The 18,375-nt window shown below is 41.9% G+C and overlaps 2 protein-coding genes across 2 annotated transcripts; one reads left to right on the top strand and one right to left on the bottom strand.

Moving 5' to 3' along the window:
* Positions 1-281: 281 nt before the first annotated feature.
* On the top strand, positions 282-2,830 carry si:dkey-202l22.3 (7 transmembrane receptor domain-containing protein). Its single transcript, XM_033977359.2, has 3 exons — positions 282-704; positions 1,890-2,287; positions 2,603-2,830. The coding sequence occupies exons 1-3, from the start codon at positions 359-361 to the stop codon at positions 2,828-2,830; spliced, it is 972 nt and encodes a 323-aa protein (XP_033833250.2). The 5' UTR covers positions 282-358.
* A 6,131-nt stretch (positions 2,831-8,961) lies between these two features.
* gpr184 (G protein-coupled receptor 184) lies at positions 8,962-12,845 on the bottom strand. Its single transcript, XM_055225902.1, has 3 exons — positions 12,721-12,845; positions 12,538-12,655; positions 8,962-10,799 (listed from the first exon to the last, which is right to left on the bottom strand). The coding sequence occupies exon 3, from the start codon at positions 10,774-10,776 to the stop codon at positions 9,748-9,750; it is 1,029 nt and encodes a 342-aa protein (XP_055081877.1). The 5' UTR covers positions 10,777-10,799; positions 12,538-12,655; positions 12,721-12,845; the 3' UTR covers positions 8,962-9,747.
* Positions 12,846-18,375: the final 5,530 nt, after the last annotated feature.

Here is an 18,375-nt window from a genome sequence, read left to right as displayed (position 1 = left end):
ACTTGTTTACATTGATTGCAGCACTGAAATTGCCTACATAAGATCTTAAAACAATTTGTTTTAAATCTCTCAAATCCAGCTATAGAACTCCTATAGATAAGACTAGTTTAAATAGTCCCCAGAGAACTGCATTGACTGATGTTTGATTAAAAAGGCCTACATGTTGGGAGTGGTGATATGAGCATGGCCTCTATTGGGACTCATAGATTGTGCCTTTATTTGCCTTAGGTTCTCCAGAGACATGGATATAGTGATGAATGAAGACTACAGCATTAGTGGAAACGCTAGCCCTGGAAGTGGACATCTTAGACCAGAAATTACCAACATTCATGGACTTAACCACAGTGACCCCTTGGACATGTTCATTGGCATGGAGCTTCTTCTACACTTCAAGCCGCTGTTCCTTCCCCTCTACTGCCTGGTGGTGGTAGTGGCTGGAGTGGGTAATTCTTTCTTATTAGCATGTATTTTGACTGACAAGAAGCTGCACAATGCCACAAATTTTTTCATTGGTAACTTGGCGGCGGGGGACCTGCTGATGTGCCTGAGTTGTGTCCCTCTCACTGCATCGTATGCCTTTGCCAGTCACGGCTGGGCCTTTGGGAGAGCTCTGTGTCACCTGGTGCCTCTACTGCAGTGTGCCACAGTCTTCGCATCAGTGCTGTCACTAACTGCTATTGCTGTGGATCGCTATGTTGTTGTAGGTAAGGAAGGGAAAAATTGTACTACTTACCAAAGAACTGGTGGATGAACTGGTTTGTCTGATAAAACAGCTTGTCAAACCTCAGCAGCGATACTAGAAAATGTATTGACTTCAGACCTTACAATACTGATCCGATTCCCCAATCAACCATGCAATGGGGACAAAAAGTGGTGTATCTGATTTTTATATTTAAAAACATGAAAAACTGAACTACATCTAGTTTTAAACAGCAGCAGTCCAAATTCACTCAAACAATGCACTCCAAGTGTCCTATTCATTGCATTGATTTTATAATCATTTGTCTGACAACGTTCAGATGCCAGAGCAGAGTTTGTGGTCAAGCAAAGCTAATCATTGGCATGCTAAGGTACACTTCCTGTGTCACTCTTCAGTCTTCCCCAGAGCAAATCCCCACAGCATTCGAGCTCTGAGTATTTATACCAAAATGACAAACACCATACATTGCAAAGGCAGGGTCACATCTGTTCACAGTTATGTGTTAATCAACTTTTACACTTGAAATTCAGGTAAAACTACACAGGGTTTCCTGTGGGATGGGGACAGTGCCTGCTGAGCCTTCACACATGTTAATGTCTCTGGGTCTGACGGACTGACACAAATGTATTTACAGAAAGATATATGATAAGATTTTTTTTCTTCACAACATGAATCAAAATAAATTTCCATCACATTATGATAAATTCATAGTATACAAGTTGAAACTGTTTTTTATAATGCCTGTTTAATGACGTCTCGTCATTGGGACCAAGCCTAGCTTTGATCATGTCCATAACATGTGTTTTAGAAATCTTGTACTTTCTTTAGATGAAGGGAACATCCTGCTGCCCCTCTGAGAATCCTCTTTCATGAGATTAACTTTAGTCAACATTGGTCTCTTTAGACATAGAAAAAAAGAAAGTGATTAATGCAGTTTTACTTTTCATAATATGCACTAAATGTTTTATTATTATTATTATTATTATTATTATTATTATTATTATTATTATTATTTACTTTTATTTTATTTATTTTTTTAATCAATTATACTATAAAAGATGGTATGGGTTAGTTGATGTCATAGATTGGTTTGACATGGTTTACATAAAAATAAACTGCCAACATAAGAAAAGAATCCCAGACTCCAAAGTATATACTGTATCTTACTTTTCTTGTTGTTGCCCTATAGCTCACCCAGTGCGTAAGAGGATCTCTGCATGCGGCTGTGGAGCGGTGACACTGGGCATTTGGCTTTTATCTCTTATTTTGGCTGCACCTCCATCTTTCTACACTCGCTATCTGGATTGGAGACCTGATGGGATCGATCTTGTGGTGTGTGAAGAATTCTGGCCAAAAAATGGCAACCTACGACTCCTTTATTCCTGTTTCATTCTCATTGCCTCTTATATGATTCCACTGCTGTCTGTGAGCGTGTCCTACTGTGCCATCACAGTTAGCCTCAAGCGTTACGCAGTGCCTGGGGAGCCTGCCCACAGCCAGCAGATGTGGAGCCAGAGGAGGAAGAAGACCTTCTCTCTGCTGGTGGCTTCAGTGCTGGCCTTCGCTCTGTGCTGGCTGCCTCTGCAGGTCAGGTATCAGGGGCTTTGGAATAATGTCCAGGAACTCTTCATTAAGTCATTAAGTATAACCATTACACTCTCCACTGTGATCTGTAACCCAGGTTAAAATTCTGTCTTGCTGCTAAACTAATGTAAATTATAGTATGTCACAGTGACAGCTCAATGAGTCCAGAGACATGGTGACATTGCTCACTGAACACTGAACTTGTATTGTAACTTGTAAATATTTACAAGTATTTGCAAGTTACAATACAATGTAGCTACCACCACATAGCACCTCGCCACATCTTTTGTACTGAATATTCTCTGCTTCTCTGTGTAGGTGCTGAACCTTTTACTGGACCTGGACCCAGACTTTCAGATCATAGGGAAGCGCTACATAAACGTCCTCCAGGTGTGCTGCCATCTAGTGGCCATGAGCTCTGCGTGTTACAACCCCTTTATCTACGCCTCTCTGCACAGTAAGGTACGCATGCACCTGAGGGGATACCTGTGCCCATGTGGCCACCAACAGGCCCGGATCACGGAGAGTGGCTCCTCTCGGAACTGAACTCCTCAGGTAGCAGGCACCATCAAAGACTGAGGTAAAATGACCTTATGTCTGTTTTGAAGATGACATCTCCATTGTTATGCCTTTGTTGTGTTTTCTTCTTCACAAGTATCATGGTGTATAAGGCAGCAGAAGTAAACAAACACAAAACAGGCTGCTCTGTGGCACCAGTACTGATATCCATCATCAGAGAGCAGAGTTTCTTTATTTCAGTCAAAGCAGGCTCTCAGAGTCTGTGAGCAGACCGGACAATTTAAAGGCTGTGGGACACTTAGCCTGAGGCCCAGGGCGCTGGAGGAGGCTCAGGCACATTTAGGAGCATGTCATACTAAAACACAAACATCTCACTTTGGGGAGCTGACCGGATCTTGAATTGTTGCCACTACACAGAAGAATATCGTACCAATGGCCATCTTTGTCCTGTCACGTGTGTTTTTACCTGCTTTGTGTCTCGCTCTAATGTGATGTGTGCTTATTATTTGTCTTTGTTATTAAAAACTCAATTATTTATAAGTGACATTAACATTTGATAATCACTGATGGGAAATCCGGTGCCAGTAAGGTTGTTTTCACACCTCTGGCCTAAACTCAATGACACATTTAGAGGCCTGGATGTCAAAGTACAATAATACATAATTCTGCTTCATCTTTGATGCACGTGTCTTGCTTTTGCTTTTGTTCAGAATGAACAAACAGGGTACAATGATTGAAATTATAAATTCATTTATGTTCCTGGTTCTGGTTCAAATGCTTACAGTTTGCCCTGAAAGCACTGTAACATTCAATATCACTTATCATAGAGCACACACGTGCCCCTGTAAATCTGCAGTTGACCATGAATTTGGCAGAGTGGAAAACACCACTTATTAAGGCTTTCTCTAGATTGCACATGCTCGTTTATTTATTCATTTATTTATTTTTTGTCTAAGTGAGCCTTGAGACTACATTTGGTTCAATCAATTTTAGTGTTTGCTGTGATGTACTTTTAAAAAAGGATCTCTCATAAAAAGAACAATAAATAAGTTTTTCTGTCTAATAAGAGACCCCACATGTTACCAAATGGCTTTATAAACATAAAAGTCCTATATTTTACATCGCCAGTGACACACTGTCCTTTGGTTAGACCCAGAGGGGGTGATAGACCATTGTGACCTTAAATGAAGCAGCATTTAACCCAATAAAAAGTGACACTAAAGAGTAGCAAGAGGCTAAAGGGAAAGAGAAAACACAATCACGTTTCTGAAGCTGCAAAAACAAAACCAGCTGTTACTTTATGCATGTTCACAGAATGTGTTTAGACTGTTGCATGTTTATTGTTCATATATTTGCCCTAATAATAATAATAAAAAAAAGTTTCACTTCAGAGATAACTTTTATTAATTGTACTAACTTTAAATAGATAAGCATGACAAACATGTTTTTCACCCTATCTATGTTATTTTATAATATTTTGTTTGTGTATGTGTGTTTTAAAATAATAAAAATGGGAGCTCTAAAAAATTGCAAATCTCTTATTTCTTTTCTACAATTTTTGAGCAAAACAGAAAAGCACTGAATCACAATATGAAGTCTCTTCAAAATAGCATATTCAGTTGTTCATTGCTGTACTGCCCATTCCTAATGGAGGGGCAGATGAAGTACTTGTGAGTGTACAAGGGGGACCCCATAATCAATAAGGTAATATTGATCTTGTGAGTGGGTCTAGCAGAATTCATGTTAGCTTATTAAAAGCTGGGCCTGACGAAAACATAGAGATTGTAAATACAGAAACATAAGTACTTTTGTTTGTGTAACTTGAGATGCTCTATTTAGCTGCCAAGTTTGGTGTGGCCACCTCTGCCTTTTCCTATCTGCTTTGATGTTCCAGAGAATGCCATGGAGCCATCGTTTAATGTAGATTCTTGGCAACTTTATTTAAATTAGATATTAGTTCAGTTCTAATATTCTGCCCATTGTAATGACTCTTCAGGCATGTTTTGTCTTTCTTCTGCAAGAGGTTCTTCTTATTTTGCAAAATAAAAATAAAAAATAGCCTATAATAACATTGCTCATTTTTGAGTGGAATCTATTTACTTTGGCACAAGCTTTAACATTTGCAAATGGTAGAATATTGACACCATGAAACCTTTGGGACATTTTTATAGGCAAAACAATGAACTGGAAAATTTGAATTTCTTATTGAATAGTAGTCAGCATTGTGACTGAAGCAGTGCTAATGCAGTATTGACAACCTTGTGAAAAGTGCTATCAGACCGGAGCAGGCATAGGGGATTCAACCATTGATTTTACAACCATGCAACACGATGTAATAGGCTTCACATCTCCAGCATTTTACATAAGTAAACAGCGATAAAAGCTTTATTAAGGAAATTCTAATAGTTAAAAAAAAAAAAAAGACCAAAATAGATAGATTTGATAAACATTTATTTGAGAACAAACTACAACATTTAGGACTGTTTTTTTTCCTCCATTTTCTTTTGGATGGTTTTAACTGACAGTGGCACTGATAGAGGAAACCAATATTATAGATGTGTACACCAGAAATGGAGAATGGACTATCCATCCATCCATCCATTTTCTTCCGCTTATCCGGGGCCGGGTCGGGGGCAGCAGTCTAAGCAGGAACTCCCAGTCTTCCCTCACCCCGGACACGTCCTCCAGCTCCTCCGGTGGGACCCCAAGGTGTTCCCAGGCCAGCTGAGAGACATAGTCCCTCCAGCGTGTCCTGGGTCTTCCCCGGGGCCTCCTCCCGGTGGGACATGCCCAGAACACCTCCCTAGGGAGGCGTCCAGGAGGCATCCTGAGCAGATGCCCGAGCCACCTCAACTGGTTCCTCTCAATGTGTAGGAGCAGCGGCTCTACTCCGAGCTCCTCCTGTGTGACCGAGCTCCTCACCCTATCCCTAAGGGTGCGCCCAGCCACTCTGCGGAGGAAGCCCATTTCAGCCGCTTGTATCCGCGATCTTGTCCTTTCGGTCATTACCCAGAGCTCATGACCATAGGTGAGGGTAGGAACGTAGATTGACCGGTAAATCGAGAGCTTCGCCTTCCGGCTCAGCTCCTTCTTTACCACAACGGACCGATACAGCGACCACATCACTGCAGACGCTGCACCGATCCGCCTGTCAATCTCCCGCTCCATCCTTCCCTCACTCGTGAACAAGACCCCGAGATACTTGAACTCCTCCACTTGGGGCAGAGACTCACCACCCACCCGGAGAGAGCAAACCACCTTTTTCCGGTCGAGAACCATGGCCTTGGATTTGGAGGAGCTGATTCTCATCCCAGCCACTTCACACTCGGCTGCAAACCGCCCCAGTGCCTGCTGCAGGTCCTGGCTCAAAGAAGCCATCAGGATAACATCATCTGCAAACAGCAGAGATGAAATCCTGTGGTTCCCAAACCAGGCCCCCTCCGGCCCCTGGCTGCGCCTAGAAATTCTGTCCATAAATATAATGAACAGAACCGGTGACAAAGGGCAGCCCTGGCAGAGTCCAACATGCACCGGGAACAGGTCTGACTTACTGCCGGCAATGCGAACACAGCTCCTGCTCTGGTCATACAGGGACCGGACAGCCCTTAGCAAAGAGCCCCGGACCCCATACTCCCGGAGCACCCCCCAAAGGACACCACGAGGGACACGGTCGAATGCCTTCTCCAGATCCACAAAGCACATGTGGACTGGTTGGGCATACTCCCATGAGCCCTCAAGGACCCGATGAAGAGTATAGAGCTGGTCCAGTGTTCCACGACCAGGACAAAAACCACACTGCTCCTCCTGAATCCGAGGTTCGACTATCGGTCGGATTCTCCTCTCCAGTACCCTGGAATAGACCTTACTGGGAAGGCTGAGGAGTGTGATTCCCCTGTAATTGGAACACACCCTCCGGTCCCCCTTCTTATACAGAGGGACCACCACCCCGGTCTGCCATTCCCCAGGTACTGTCCCCGACCGCCACGCGATGTTGCAGAGACGTGTCAGCCAAGACAGCCCCACAACATCCAGAGACTTGAGATACTCAGGACGGATCTCGTCCACCCCCGGAGCCTTGCCACCGAGGAGCTTGCCAACCACCTCAGTGACTTCAGCCAGGGTGATGGATGAGTCCGCCTCTGGGTCCCCAGTTTCTGCTTCCTCCTCGGAAGACGTGACAGTGGGATTGAGGAGATCCTCAAAGTATTCCTTCCACCGCCCGACAACATCCCCAGTCGAGGTCAGCAGCACTCCACCCGCACTGTAAACAGTGTTGGTGAAGCACTGCTTCCCCCTCCTGAGGCGTCGGACGGTTTGCCAGAATCTCTTTGAGGGATAGTCCTTCTCCATGGCCTCCCCGAACTCCTCCCAACCCCGAGTTTTTGCCTCTGTGACTGCCCGAGCCGCGGCACGCTTGGCCGCCGGTACTCATCAGCTGCCTCAGGAGTCCCACTCCTTCTTCAGCTTGACGGCATTCCTTACTTCCGGTGTCCACCACCGGGTTCGGGGATTGCCGCCGCGACAAGCACCACAGACCTTACGACCACAGCTGCGAGCAGCCGCATCGACAATAGAGGTGGAGAACATGGCCCACTCGGAGTCCATGTCTCCAACCTCCCCCAGGATCAGGGAGAAGCCCTCCCGGAGGTGGGAGTTGAAGACCCCCCTGACAGAGGGCTCCGCCAGACGTTCCCAGCAGACCCTCACAATGCGCTTGGGCCTGCCAGGTCTGTCCGGCTTCCTCCTCCGCCAGCGGATCCAACTCACCACCAGGTGGTGATCAGTTGACAGCTCAGCCCCTCTCTTCACCCGAGTGTCCAAGACACGCGGTCGGAGATCAGATGACACGACAACAAAGTCGATCATCGACCTCCGACCTAGAGTGTCCTGGTGCCACGTGCACCGATGGACACCCTTATGCTTGAACATGGTGTTTGTTATGGACAAGCTGTGACTAGCACAGAAGTCCAATAACAAAACACCGCTCGGGTTCAGATCGGGGAGGCCGTTCCTCCCAATCACGCCCCTCCAAGTGTCACTGTCGTTACCCACATGGGCGTTGAAGTCCCCCAGGAGAACAACGGAGTCCCCGGTTGGTGCACTGTCTAGTACCCCTCCCAGGGACTCCAAGAAGGCCGGGTACTCCGCACTGCTGCTTGGCCCGTAGGCCGACACAATAGTGAGAGACCTGTCCCCGACCCGAAGGCGCAGGGACGCGACCCTCTCGTTCACTGGAGTGAACCCCAACACGCGGCGGCTGAGCTGTGGGGCAATGAGCAAGCCCACACCAGCTCGCCGCCGCTCCCCGCGGGCAACGCCAGAGAAAGGGAGAGTCCAACCCCTCTCAAGAAGTTGGGTTCCAGAGCCCGAGCTGTGCGTGGAAGTGAGGCCGACTATATCTAGCCGGTAACGCTCAACCTCCCGCACAAGCTCAGGCTCCTTCCCCCCCAGCGAGGTGACGTTCCACGTCCCCAGAGCTAGTCTCCATGTCCGGAGATCCGGTCGTCGAGGTCCCCGCCTTCGACTGCCGCCCGGATCTCTCTGCACCCGCCCCGCATGGCTCCTCCCGCAGGTGGTGGGTCCACGGGAGGACGGCCCCACGTCGTTCCTTCGGGCTGGGCCCGACCGGGCCCCGTGGGGAAAGGCCCGGCCACCAGGCGCTCGCTGCCGAGCACCCACCCCAGGCCTGGCTCCAGGGTGGGGCCCCGGTAACGCCAGTCCGGGCGACGTAACTAGCCTTGATCTTTTTCTTTTCATGGGGGGCTTCTGAACCGCTCTTAGTCAGACCCGTCTCCCAGGACCTGTTTGCCATGGGTGACCCTACCAGGGGCATGAAGCCCCCGACAACATAGCTCCCAGGATCATTCGGGTGCTCAAACCCCTCCACCACGTTAAGGTGGCGGTTCGGGGGAGGGGGGAGAATGGACTATTTTTTCTCCTTATTTTAAAATAGGAGAATGGACTATTTTAAATAAATAACACTTTATAACAAGAAGCTTCTGTAACTCCAGTGGTGCTCGTATCAGAGTTTGAGAAAGAAAACAAAAAAAAAATATTGTAATGGCATGAAATAATACATTTGAATGAGATTACACACAAACATGGTGACATTTTGTAAATCACAGGCAAACCAATTCATAGTTTACAATATTTGAGTTTATTTGTAGACTAAAGACACTTAACAGTAGTTCATTTGTTTCACAGTCACTGTGATGCTAAAAGTGCTTCTGAAGCGCATGCCGTAATGTACCTCTTAGATGCAGCAGGGTCACACAATCACAGACAGAATATTGTCATCCAGATTGGAAGGAAAAACACAAGAGCTCTTCAACTATCACTGTGTCAGTCTACAAGTGCAAGTACTGCCACTGGACAGCACTTGGGACGATCAAACCTGGGACTGCAATCTAATTACTCAGATGCATGTTATTCAAACATCTCTTCAGCTTTGAGCACAATCTGATGGAGCCACTGGCAGCCATGCTGTGTCTCTCAGGAGCTTGATTGTCTCTGCATAAAGGCTTTGTGTTTTGCAAACAGTCCTGCTTCTCCTTCATTAAGTCCGAGATTGAGGTTTGCCATACATAATTCATAGCAACACTTTGAATATACAAACAAGTGTCTGACAGAGCAACCCTTATTTGGCTATGATCCCAACATATGTTTATTAATACAGCCTTGAGTCAGTCCTAAGCCAAGACAAATGGAGAGAGGGTAGCATTTGGAGAGAACTGCTCATTAGGAAACTTTGCTGTTATTTGACCCATCAGATTACCCAGCCACTGTAATCTGTTAGTGAGCAGCATGCCATGTTGATAGGAATAACTCACTGAAGAAGCTTGCCCACACAGACAGAACATGCAAATGCAATGTATTTTTAGGTTTATATTATATATTTGATATTTTATATACATTTTATTGGATATTCTTATATAAATATAATATCATGTATGATCTATATTTTTACATTTGCTCATCTGTGCTGTCAATACACAATCCTCAGCCTCTGACCTTGTTTTTCTGCTACAACAGGTCTTCACTTCGTTCTGAACCCCATTACTGACCAATACATACAGCACCGGGTCCACCACACAGTTGAGACTAGACAGAGCCAGTGTGCAAGAAAAGTAAAAGTGCATTTTCTGCTCGAACTGACAATAACTACTGCTGTAATCTGTGGTTGAGCTGTTATAGAAAACCAAAGAGCGTACAAGGAGGAGGATGTGATAGGGCGCAAAACAGACGGAGAAGATGCCTATCACACCAAACGACAACAATCTCACTTTCCTTTTAGCTTGAACGCTTAAACCAGGACTCTGCCCCACTGTGGCTAGTATCTTCCAGTAGCTTAGGGCCAGGATCAGTAGGGGGAGCACAAACCCAATTCCTACCCTGATCATGTTGAACAAAACAATAGCATCTGTCATTGGGAAGGTTTCGTAGCACCTGTCATTGCCGTTGACTTCATCGTGTGCGTCGGACAAGTCATCATAGTACAGCACCATACCATGCAGTAGCGTTACTATGGTATATACTCCCAAGCACTGAAGCCAAGCGTAACAAGACGTCCGATGGGTTTTGGAGCGAAGGGGGTATGTGACCACGAGGCAGCGGTCTACAGAGATACAGCAGAGCAAAAAGATACTAATGTACATGTTGGAATAATAAAAGAACCCTGCAATGCTACATGAGAGTGGCCCCAACTTCCAGTGGTGATCTTGTTTATAGTAGTTGATCCAGAGGGGCATGGTAAAGATGAAGAGCAGATCAGAGATGGACAGGCTTAACAAGAAGATCCCAAGCACATTCTTCCGCCACACTTGTTGGATGATAGGGCCCAAAGTTAAAAAATTAAAAATCAAACCTAATATAAAAGCCAAAATGTACACTGACATCAAGAAGTCACTGATAGCGCTCTCGCCAATTTTGACACAGGCTCCAGTCGAGTTGGGTTTCGTTGTACTGTTCATCATTTCTTGAATGGTTAGAAATTCAACTGTAAGACAAAAAAAAAAAAAAAAAGACTGAATGAGTCAAAGCAACAATCCAGAATTTCCTCATAGCTACTTTTAAAGCGGACATTTTCTGTTTAATGCTTCTGTTGTGTTTTCATGTTTAATGTTATATTCAGTACTGTGCTAATTCAGTGACCTTTGTGACTGATAACAGTTTTAATTTGTGCAAAACTTGGACAATGGAACAGATTTTTTACTTTTTCCTAGAAGACAAACAGGCTTAGTCATAATTTCTACAGCCAACTCAGTGCATCCACCCACAACTATTATAGCATTAAGGTTGCCAGAATTTCCCTTTGGTGATGTTACTCAATACATTTTCTTCCCCTTCAGTGGGTGGATTAAGGAGATAGAAAAGCTGAGGCGACTGACTACCCTGCTGCTGCCGTGAGAATGGGACACAGAAGTTTTGCGATATGAAACTAACGGGGAGAGGATGTATATTTACATTCATGTGACATTTTCAGATGGAGGGTAACTCTGTGTATGACTCAAAGGTTTCGAAAGAAATGACAAAACTGCAAATCCACTAGGAAGAACAGATTATGTGAGTAATAGCACCACTGTCTGAAGCTGTTATGACGATGTAACTTTTCTGGAAAAGCAATTACGAAGAAGATATCATTGCCTTTTCTGGAATGTTCTGTTGTTTGACATTAAACTTATCTATTTTGCATTTATTTGATTACAGATGTTTTTATTGCTAAAGAACACATGGAAAAGCATTTAGTGCAAAGTTATTACATCTCCATAGAGACAAGCAGGACCCTTCACCAGTGAAGCTCTGCCCTCCAGCTCAATTTTAAACCATGGATCGTTTAGAATGTTGATTACAAAAATAGTATGGTTGAATTATCATTTCAGATCTGTTATACTTTTCTTTCCTACAGTTCTGAGTTCATCAAGAGGTGTGGGTGTTTTCTTTTGTCACTCTTTCTATCCTGAGACCACATTGATGAAAGCCACTAAAGATAACATAACACAAGAACTCATAAATGTGTTAAGAACAGCTTACAAAGTCCAGCTATTTCATCATTATGCACTTTATACAGTTATTTCAATTTCTGTTGGCCCCAGTCCCACTGTGTTTATGATCTACGGAAACATCTAATGGCATTACCGCCAGGACTGCAATCAGCCATCCCATCTAAACCCAATAATGGAGACGCCATTTAGAGCAGACCATCTTTGGAGAATAATAATACTTAGAATGGCTATGCGAGCGGGTATGGTTAGAGATAAGTTTGTAAGTTGATTATGATTCAGTGCATGTTCACTTTGTTCTCACTTTTAAACCAGTTTTTCTTAAGTACTTCAAAGATATTAGAAAACATTTTGTCAGGATGCTCCCAATACGGCCTTGTGGTCAAAGTATTTTTCTCCTTTTCTGAATAGGCTCACCCTGGCATCCCTCCACTTATCACAAATACACAACTCTATGGTCTGTTTAAAAATGATTCACTGGATTTAATCAACGAGATACTGTGTGCCTCTTAAGCCGATAGGAAATATTTTATGATGAAAGATGTTGTTTATAGTCTTCCTCCTGGACACCTGGGTTGTTATAGTCCAGGCTGCATTCCTGTAAATCTCAGCTACTAAATCTTGTTGACATGAGGCTTGGCTGTCTGCCTCTGCAATAGCTATGTTACAGTCACAGTATTTTACCAAATAGTGGTGTTAGATATAATGCTGGATAAGATAAAAAGAAATCCTTACCTGTTTTACTCTGTCCTAGTTTGGTAAAGGTTAGTTGACTCTTGCTGGACGACTCATTCACATTCTATGTCGGTTTCACGTTTGGCATCCTCTTAGGTGAACTCCAGAGACTTCACAACTGCACACAAACCATCCTAGGTCAGGTCATCTAGGTAGATTAAAGCAAAGTAAACCAGTCTGGACCTGTGTCTCTCAGCTGAAGAACAAGAAAAATGTAAGTTGAAGGAGGTCAGTCAAGTGTGCTGTGACAGGACGAGCATGCAGACCAAAAGAGCAAAGAGTGCACATGTTGGGAGGAGGGTGTCTGGTTTTTGCACACGTACACAGCGAAGTAGACTGCTGGGAGGGGTGAATGCAAATACTGTAATGGAACAGATGTGATGCTGTTGTGGGCTGGTCCAACGCACTATAGAAACATAAATCACATGAGAGGGGGCCTAACGTCATTGTCTGTAAGAGGAATTAAATTAAAAAAATGATACTGAGTTGAGGTCTCAGTCGTCAATTATTTTTGCCAGTTCCTGTTTTGCGTTTATGAAAGGAATCTGTGACGAAATCTAGTGGTTGGCCTGTTGACATGTTATGTAAACAGTGGTAGCCTAAATATTGAATATTTTCCTATCATTCTGTTGAAAAGCCATATGCAGCAACACAGTCAATTGGGAATTATAAAGCAGAAATTATTCCAGTCCCAACATGGCAGAGGTTCAAATTAAATTGTCTTTGGTAAGTGTAAATTTTGTAACATGTGCATCTGGGTGAAAGTAGGTTAATAGTGAAGTGAAAGCGTAATCATGTGAGTTGGACACATTTTCATATGCGCATTTCTTTACAGGCATCCTGTGCTGTGTGACACATGTTTGCGTCTGTTTGTGGTTTAAAATAGTCTCGTCGTGCATCCTGTGGTTGTCTGACGTGCTATATGCAGCAAAGATCAAAACAGTATACTAAATGGTGCCCTCATCACTTGCATCAAAACAAATGCAGGGCCACTTTGGCATAATTCAAAATGCAAGAGTGTATTGATTTCAATAAACATAGCTGCCCTGGTTTGAATAAAATAGAATCAATATGTACTCATTACTGTAATGCAAACTGTGTCATAATTCATTTATAGCCTCTGTTACCTATGGTTTGAAACTTTAACCTTTTAGGGGTTTTTGGTTTGGTTTGTTTTTTTGTTTTTTGTTTTTATCTCAGAGATTTGGCAGGTTTACACAAGTAGATTTTTTTTTCAACTTGTCACACACTTTTGCCATATAATGCACATACATAATTTATTTTAATATATAGCCTTTCAAATTCTGCATCACTGTCATTCCACAAAAAATATTTCAAATTTAGCATGTTAGAAATTTGAAATCGCCAATTGTCCTTGAACCCAGAACAAATTTTAAACCAAAATATAGACAGTTTTATCTTTTTAGTATTCACAAAGCTACATCATAACCCTGAACATTCTGAACATGAAATTTTGGGGGAGCAAACTACAGAGATCTTGTTGTGTGCAATTATAACATTCAATTTCAGGAGTTCGGAAGAAAACTGTGGATTTCTGTCTAAACTTGGCACAGCTCTGCAATTTAGAGTCATTTATAAAATGTGTTTACTCTGGGTTATTTCCTTTGCAAACACAATCTGCCTAAGTGCAAGGGCAAGCTCTCCTGCTGACATACCCTTTTAATGTACTTACAGCCATGTGGAAGTCATCTCAAGCTAGTTCTACAGCATACTGGACTACAGATTCTCACAACTCTTAAAGGTTCTACCATATATTACATAAAATTGACTCTTGTGAGCTTTCAGTCATGTTATAATATTGTTACCTCATCAAATGCATATCTGGAGTGGTGATTTGTTTCATTCACATATGTTTGAGTAATCCCATATTATTAGTCTGCCTAGATCTCCTAAAATCAAAATGCTCAGTTCCACCTTGTGTCATGTAGTGTTAGTTGTAAACAGTGAACCTTTTACCATGAGTTCAGTAGAAATGGCTGCAATGATCAAAATGATTCTAGTAAAGGTGCATGGGGTTTAAAACACAGTGAGGCACTTCCTGTATTACCACATGACATCACAAGGTGGAATGTTTTCTGTTTGAGGGGAAAAACTCTACCTAAATATGCAGGGTTTATGTGTTAAACGTGAATGAAACAAAACACAACTCCAAATATGTTTGTGATGAGAAAACCACATTATAACATAGATCTGAAAATAGTGTAATATGGGCCCTTTAACGTAAATATTTGTGAGCCTTTCAGTGTTACTGTATGTAAGTATATCTTTTACCACACATCTTTACAATCATTACTTCTCAGTTGCTTAGATAACATTGGTAATCTGTTGTTTTCAGACTTGAGATCTCTTTGTATGTATGGAGGAAATGAAAATCACACAATAATTACACTGTAAGTTGCAAAAATACATACTTTTAAGCTTCTTTCAGGCTTTCCAATAATTCCATCCCATTTCCAGTATACTCCTACCTGTTGCATGCTGTATCTTGTCAGTTCTGACTCAACCAATCCAAGTAACTATAGTCTATTCAAACTGAAACTATAAGTGTAATACAGTACGATGTCATTGTTTGGGGGGAGGTTGAATTGCTATGGCTGAGTGAGTGGCTATTATTGCTTGGCTTGGTTAGTGCGAAAAACCTTTAGAGTTCAATGACTGTGGAGGTGAGAATCTCTAGGGCGTCCCGCAGGCTGTGAAGACCAGATCTGACTGTGCAAAGGCTGTTTGTAAATGCATCAGAAGCGTTCTTGGGCTGGTTTCATTGTCATCATATTTGTAGGGGACAAAGAGGATACACTGCTGCAATGGTCTGCTGTCAGACATGGGTGAGTTTGAATACAATAGCAACACAGTCAGTCTTAGTGCTTTTGTTTGGTGCATTTAGAGATACACACAAGTTAGGCCCATTTCAACTCAAAATTCAACTGACACATCATCAGCACATCATGTTTTAGAGTGTATTTTTTCTCTAGCAAAATGTAATTATTTATAAAGTGATGTTTAATTTAACACATTTGGACAAATTAACAGACCAATACGCCAATAGTATAGTCAGTGGGGCAAAAAAAAGTATTTAGTCAGCCACCAATTGTGCGCAAGTTCTCCCACTTAAAAAGATGAGAGGCCTGTAATTTTCATCATAGGTACACTTCAACTATGAGAGACAAAATGAAAAAAAAAAATCCAGAAAATCACATTGTCTGATTTTTAAAGAATTTATTAGCAAATTATGATGGAAAATAAGTATTTAACAATAACAAAAGTTCATCTCAATACTTTGTTATACACCCTTTGTTGGCAATGACAGAGGTCAAGCGTTTTCTGTAAGTCTCCACAAGGTTTTCACACTGTTGCTGGTAGTTTGGCCCATTCCTCCTGTAAATCTCCTCTGGAGCAGTGATGTTTTGGGGCTATCTCTGGGTAACATGGATTTTCAACTCCCTCCGAAGATTTTCAATGGGGTTGAGATCTGGAGACAGGCTAGATCACTCCACAACCTTGAAATGCTTCTTACGAACCCACTCCTTCATTGCCCGGGTGGTGTGTTTGGGATGAGTGTCATGCTGAAAAACCCAGCCATGTTTTATCTTAAATGCCCTTGCTGATGGAAGGAGGTTTTCACTCAAAATCTCACGATACATGGTCCCATTCATTCTGTCCTTTACATGGATCAGTTGTCCTGCTCCCTTTGCAGAAAAACAGCCCCAAAGCATGATGTTTCCACCCACATGCTTCACAGTAGGTATGGTGTTCTTTGGATGCAACTTAGCATTTTTTCACCTCCGAACAGGACACGTTGAGTTTTTACCAAAAAGTTCTATTTTGGTTTCATCTGACCATATTACATTCTCCCAGTCCTCTTCTAGATCATCCAAATGCTTTCTAGGAAACTTCGGACATGGACTGGCTTAAGCAGGGGACATGTCTGGCACTGCAGGATTTGAGTCTGTGACGGCGTAGTGTGTTACTGATGGTAGCCTTTGTTACTTTGGTCCCAGCTCTCTGCAGGTCATTCACTAGGTTTTCCGTGTGTGATTTTTGCTCACCATTCGTGTGATTATTTTGACCCCACAGGGTGAGATCTTGCGTCGAGCCCCAGATCGACAGAGATTATCAGTGGTCTTGTATGTCTTCCATTTTCTAATAATTGCTCCCACATTTTATTTCTTCACACTTGCATACCTATTGCAGAGTCTTCCCAGCCTAGTGCAGGTCTACAATTTTGTTTTGTTTTGTTCCTTTGACAGCTCTTTGGTCTTGGCCATAGTGGAGTTTGGAGTCTGACTGTTTGAGGTTGTGGACATTTGTCTTTTATACTGATAACAAGTTCAAACAGGTGTCATTAATACAGGTAACGAGTGGAGGACATAGGAGCCTCTTAAAGAAGAAGTTACAGGTCTGTGAGAGCCAAAAATTTTGCTAGTTTGTAAGTGGCCAAATATTTATAGTATAGTATAGTATAGTATAGTATAGTATAGTATAGTATAGTATAGTATAGTATAGTATAGTATAGTATAGTATAGTATAGTATAGTATAGTATATTGAAGTATTGTATAGTGAAGGCTATTCTAAGTAATAAAGCTTCTTAGTTGCATCACATATACATATATCAAAATATTGAATGCATATTAGTTTGAATAAAGCTTAGATGCATTATATAATTCATATATCATATCAAAACATAATAATTCATATATCCTTTGAATATTGTAATGTAAGCACCATTTCTATACTGAATTCATATATTCTTTGAATGCTGTATCCTTTTGAAGGTTGTTAAACAAGCACTAACTATTGACTCATTATAACAGTCTCTCTTTAAAGGCAACATTGTGTGATATGAATTATGGGAAACTGTTGGGGTTGTGTGGACACTCCTTTACAGAGATAAGGCTGCCGGAGTAGACTCAAGGCTAAAAAACAGATCGGTGCAGCCCGGAGAGGTGAACGAGGCTGGAAGGAGGTATCAAGGCGTCTACCTGCTCAACATAATATTTGCATATTCATGTTGCATGTTACATTTTTATTCTTTGGGGCCAGGGAAAGGCAGACAGACCGCCTGCTGCACATTCGAGGGATAGATCATTTGACCCCGGGTGCTGTATTAGATTGTAACTGCCAGGGAAATAAATTTTTGAGATTTGAACTGACCGAATCCAGTCGTCATTTTGATAGAACACGCCAAACAATAGTAAAGTATAGTATAGTATAGTATAGTATGGTATGGTATATTGAAGTATAGTATAGTAAAGTATGACGTATAGTAAAGAATAGTATATTGAAGTAAAATATAGTGTAGTATAGTATAGTATAGTATAGTATAGTATAGTATAGTATAGTATAGTATAGTATAGTATAATATAGTATAGTATAGTATATTGAAGTATTGTATAGTAAAGTATAGTTTAGTATATTGAAGTATAGTATAGTAAAGTATGAAGTATAGTATAGTAAAGTATAGTATATTGAAGTAAAATATAGTGTAGTATAGTATAGTATAATATAGTATAGTATATTGAAGTATTGTATAGTAAAGTATAGTATAGTATAGTATACTGAAGTATAGTATAGTAAAGTATAGTTTAGTATATTGAAGTATAGTATAGTAAAGTATTGTATATTGAAGTAAAGTATAGTATAGTATAGTATAGTATAGTATAGTATAGTATAGTATAGTATAGTATAGTATAGTATAGTATAGTATAGTATAGTATGGTATATTGAAGTATAGTATAGTAAAGTATAGTTTAGTATATTGAGATATAGTATAGTAAGGTATAGTATATTGAAGTAAAGTATAGTATAGTATAGTATAG

This window comes from Periophthalmus magnuspinnatus, chromosome 13 (assembly GCF_009829125.3).
Source record: "Periophthalmus magnuspinnatus isolate fPerMag1 chromosome 13, fPerMag1.2.pri, whole genome shotgun sequence".
Taxonomy (NCBI): domain Eukaryota; kingdom Metazoa; phylum Chordata; class Actinopteri; order Gobiiformes; family Gobiidae; genus Periophthalmus; species Periophthalmus magnuspinnatus.
The sequence above is the reverse complement of the archived record's forward strand: the minus strand, read 5'-3'. Positions and strand labels throughout refer to the sequence as shown.

Coding starts and splice junctions, on each gene's coding strand:
- si:dkey-202l22.3 (XM_033977359.2), top strand. CDS start 359: ATGTTCATTGGCATGGAGCTTCTTCTACACTTCAAGCCGCTGTTCCTT. Junction 705..1,889: donor GGATCGCTATGTTGTTGTAG/GTAAGGAAGGGA, acceptor GTTGCCCTATAG/CTCACCCAGTGCGTAAGAGG. Junction 2,288..2,602: donor TGTGCTGGCTGCCTCTGCAG/GTCAGGTATCAG, acceptor TTCTCTGTGTAG/GTGCTGAACCTTTTACTGGA.
- gpr184 (XM_055225902.1), bottom strand. CDS start 10,776: ATGATGAACAGTACAACGAAACCCAACTCGACTGGAGCCTGTGTCAAA.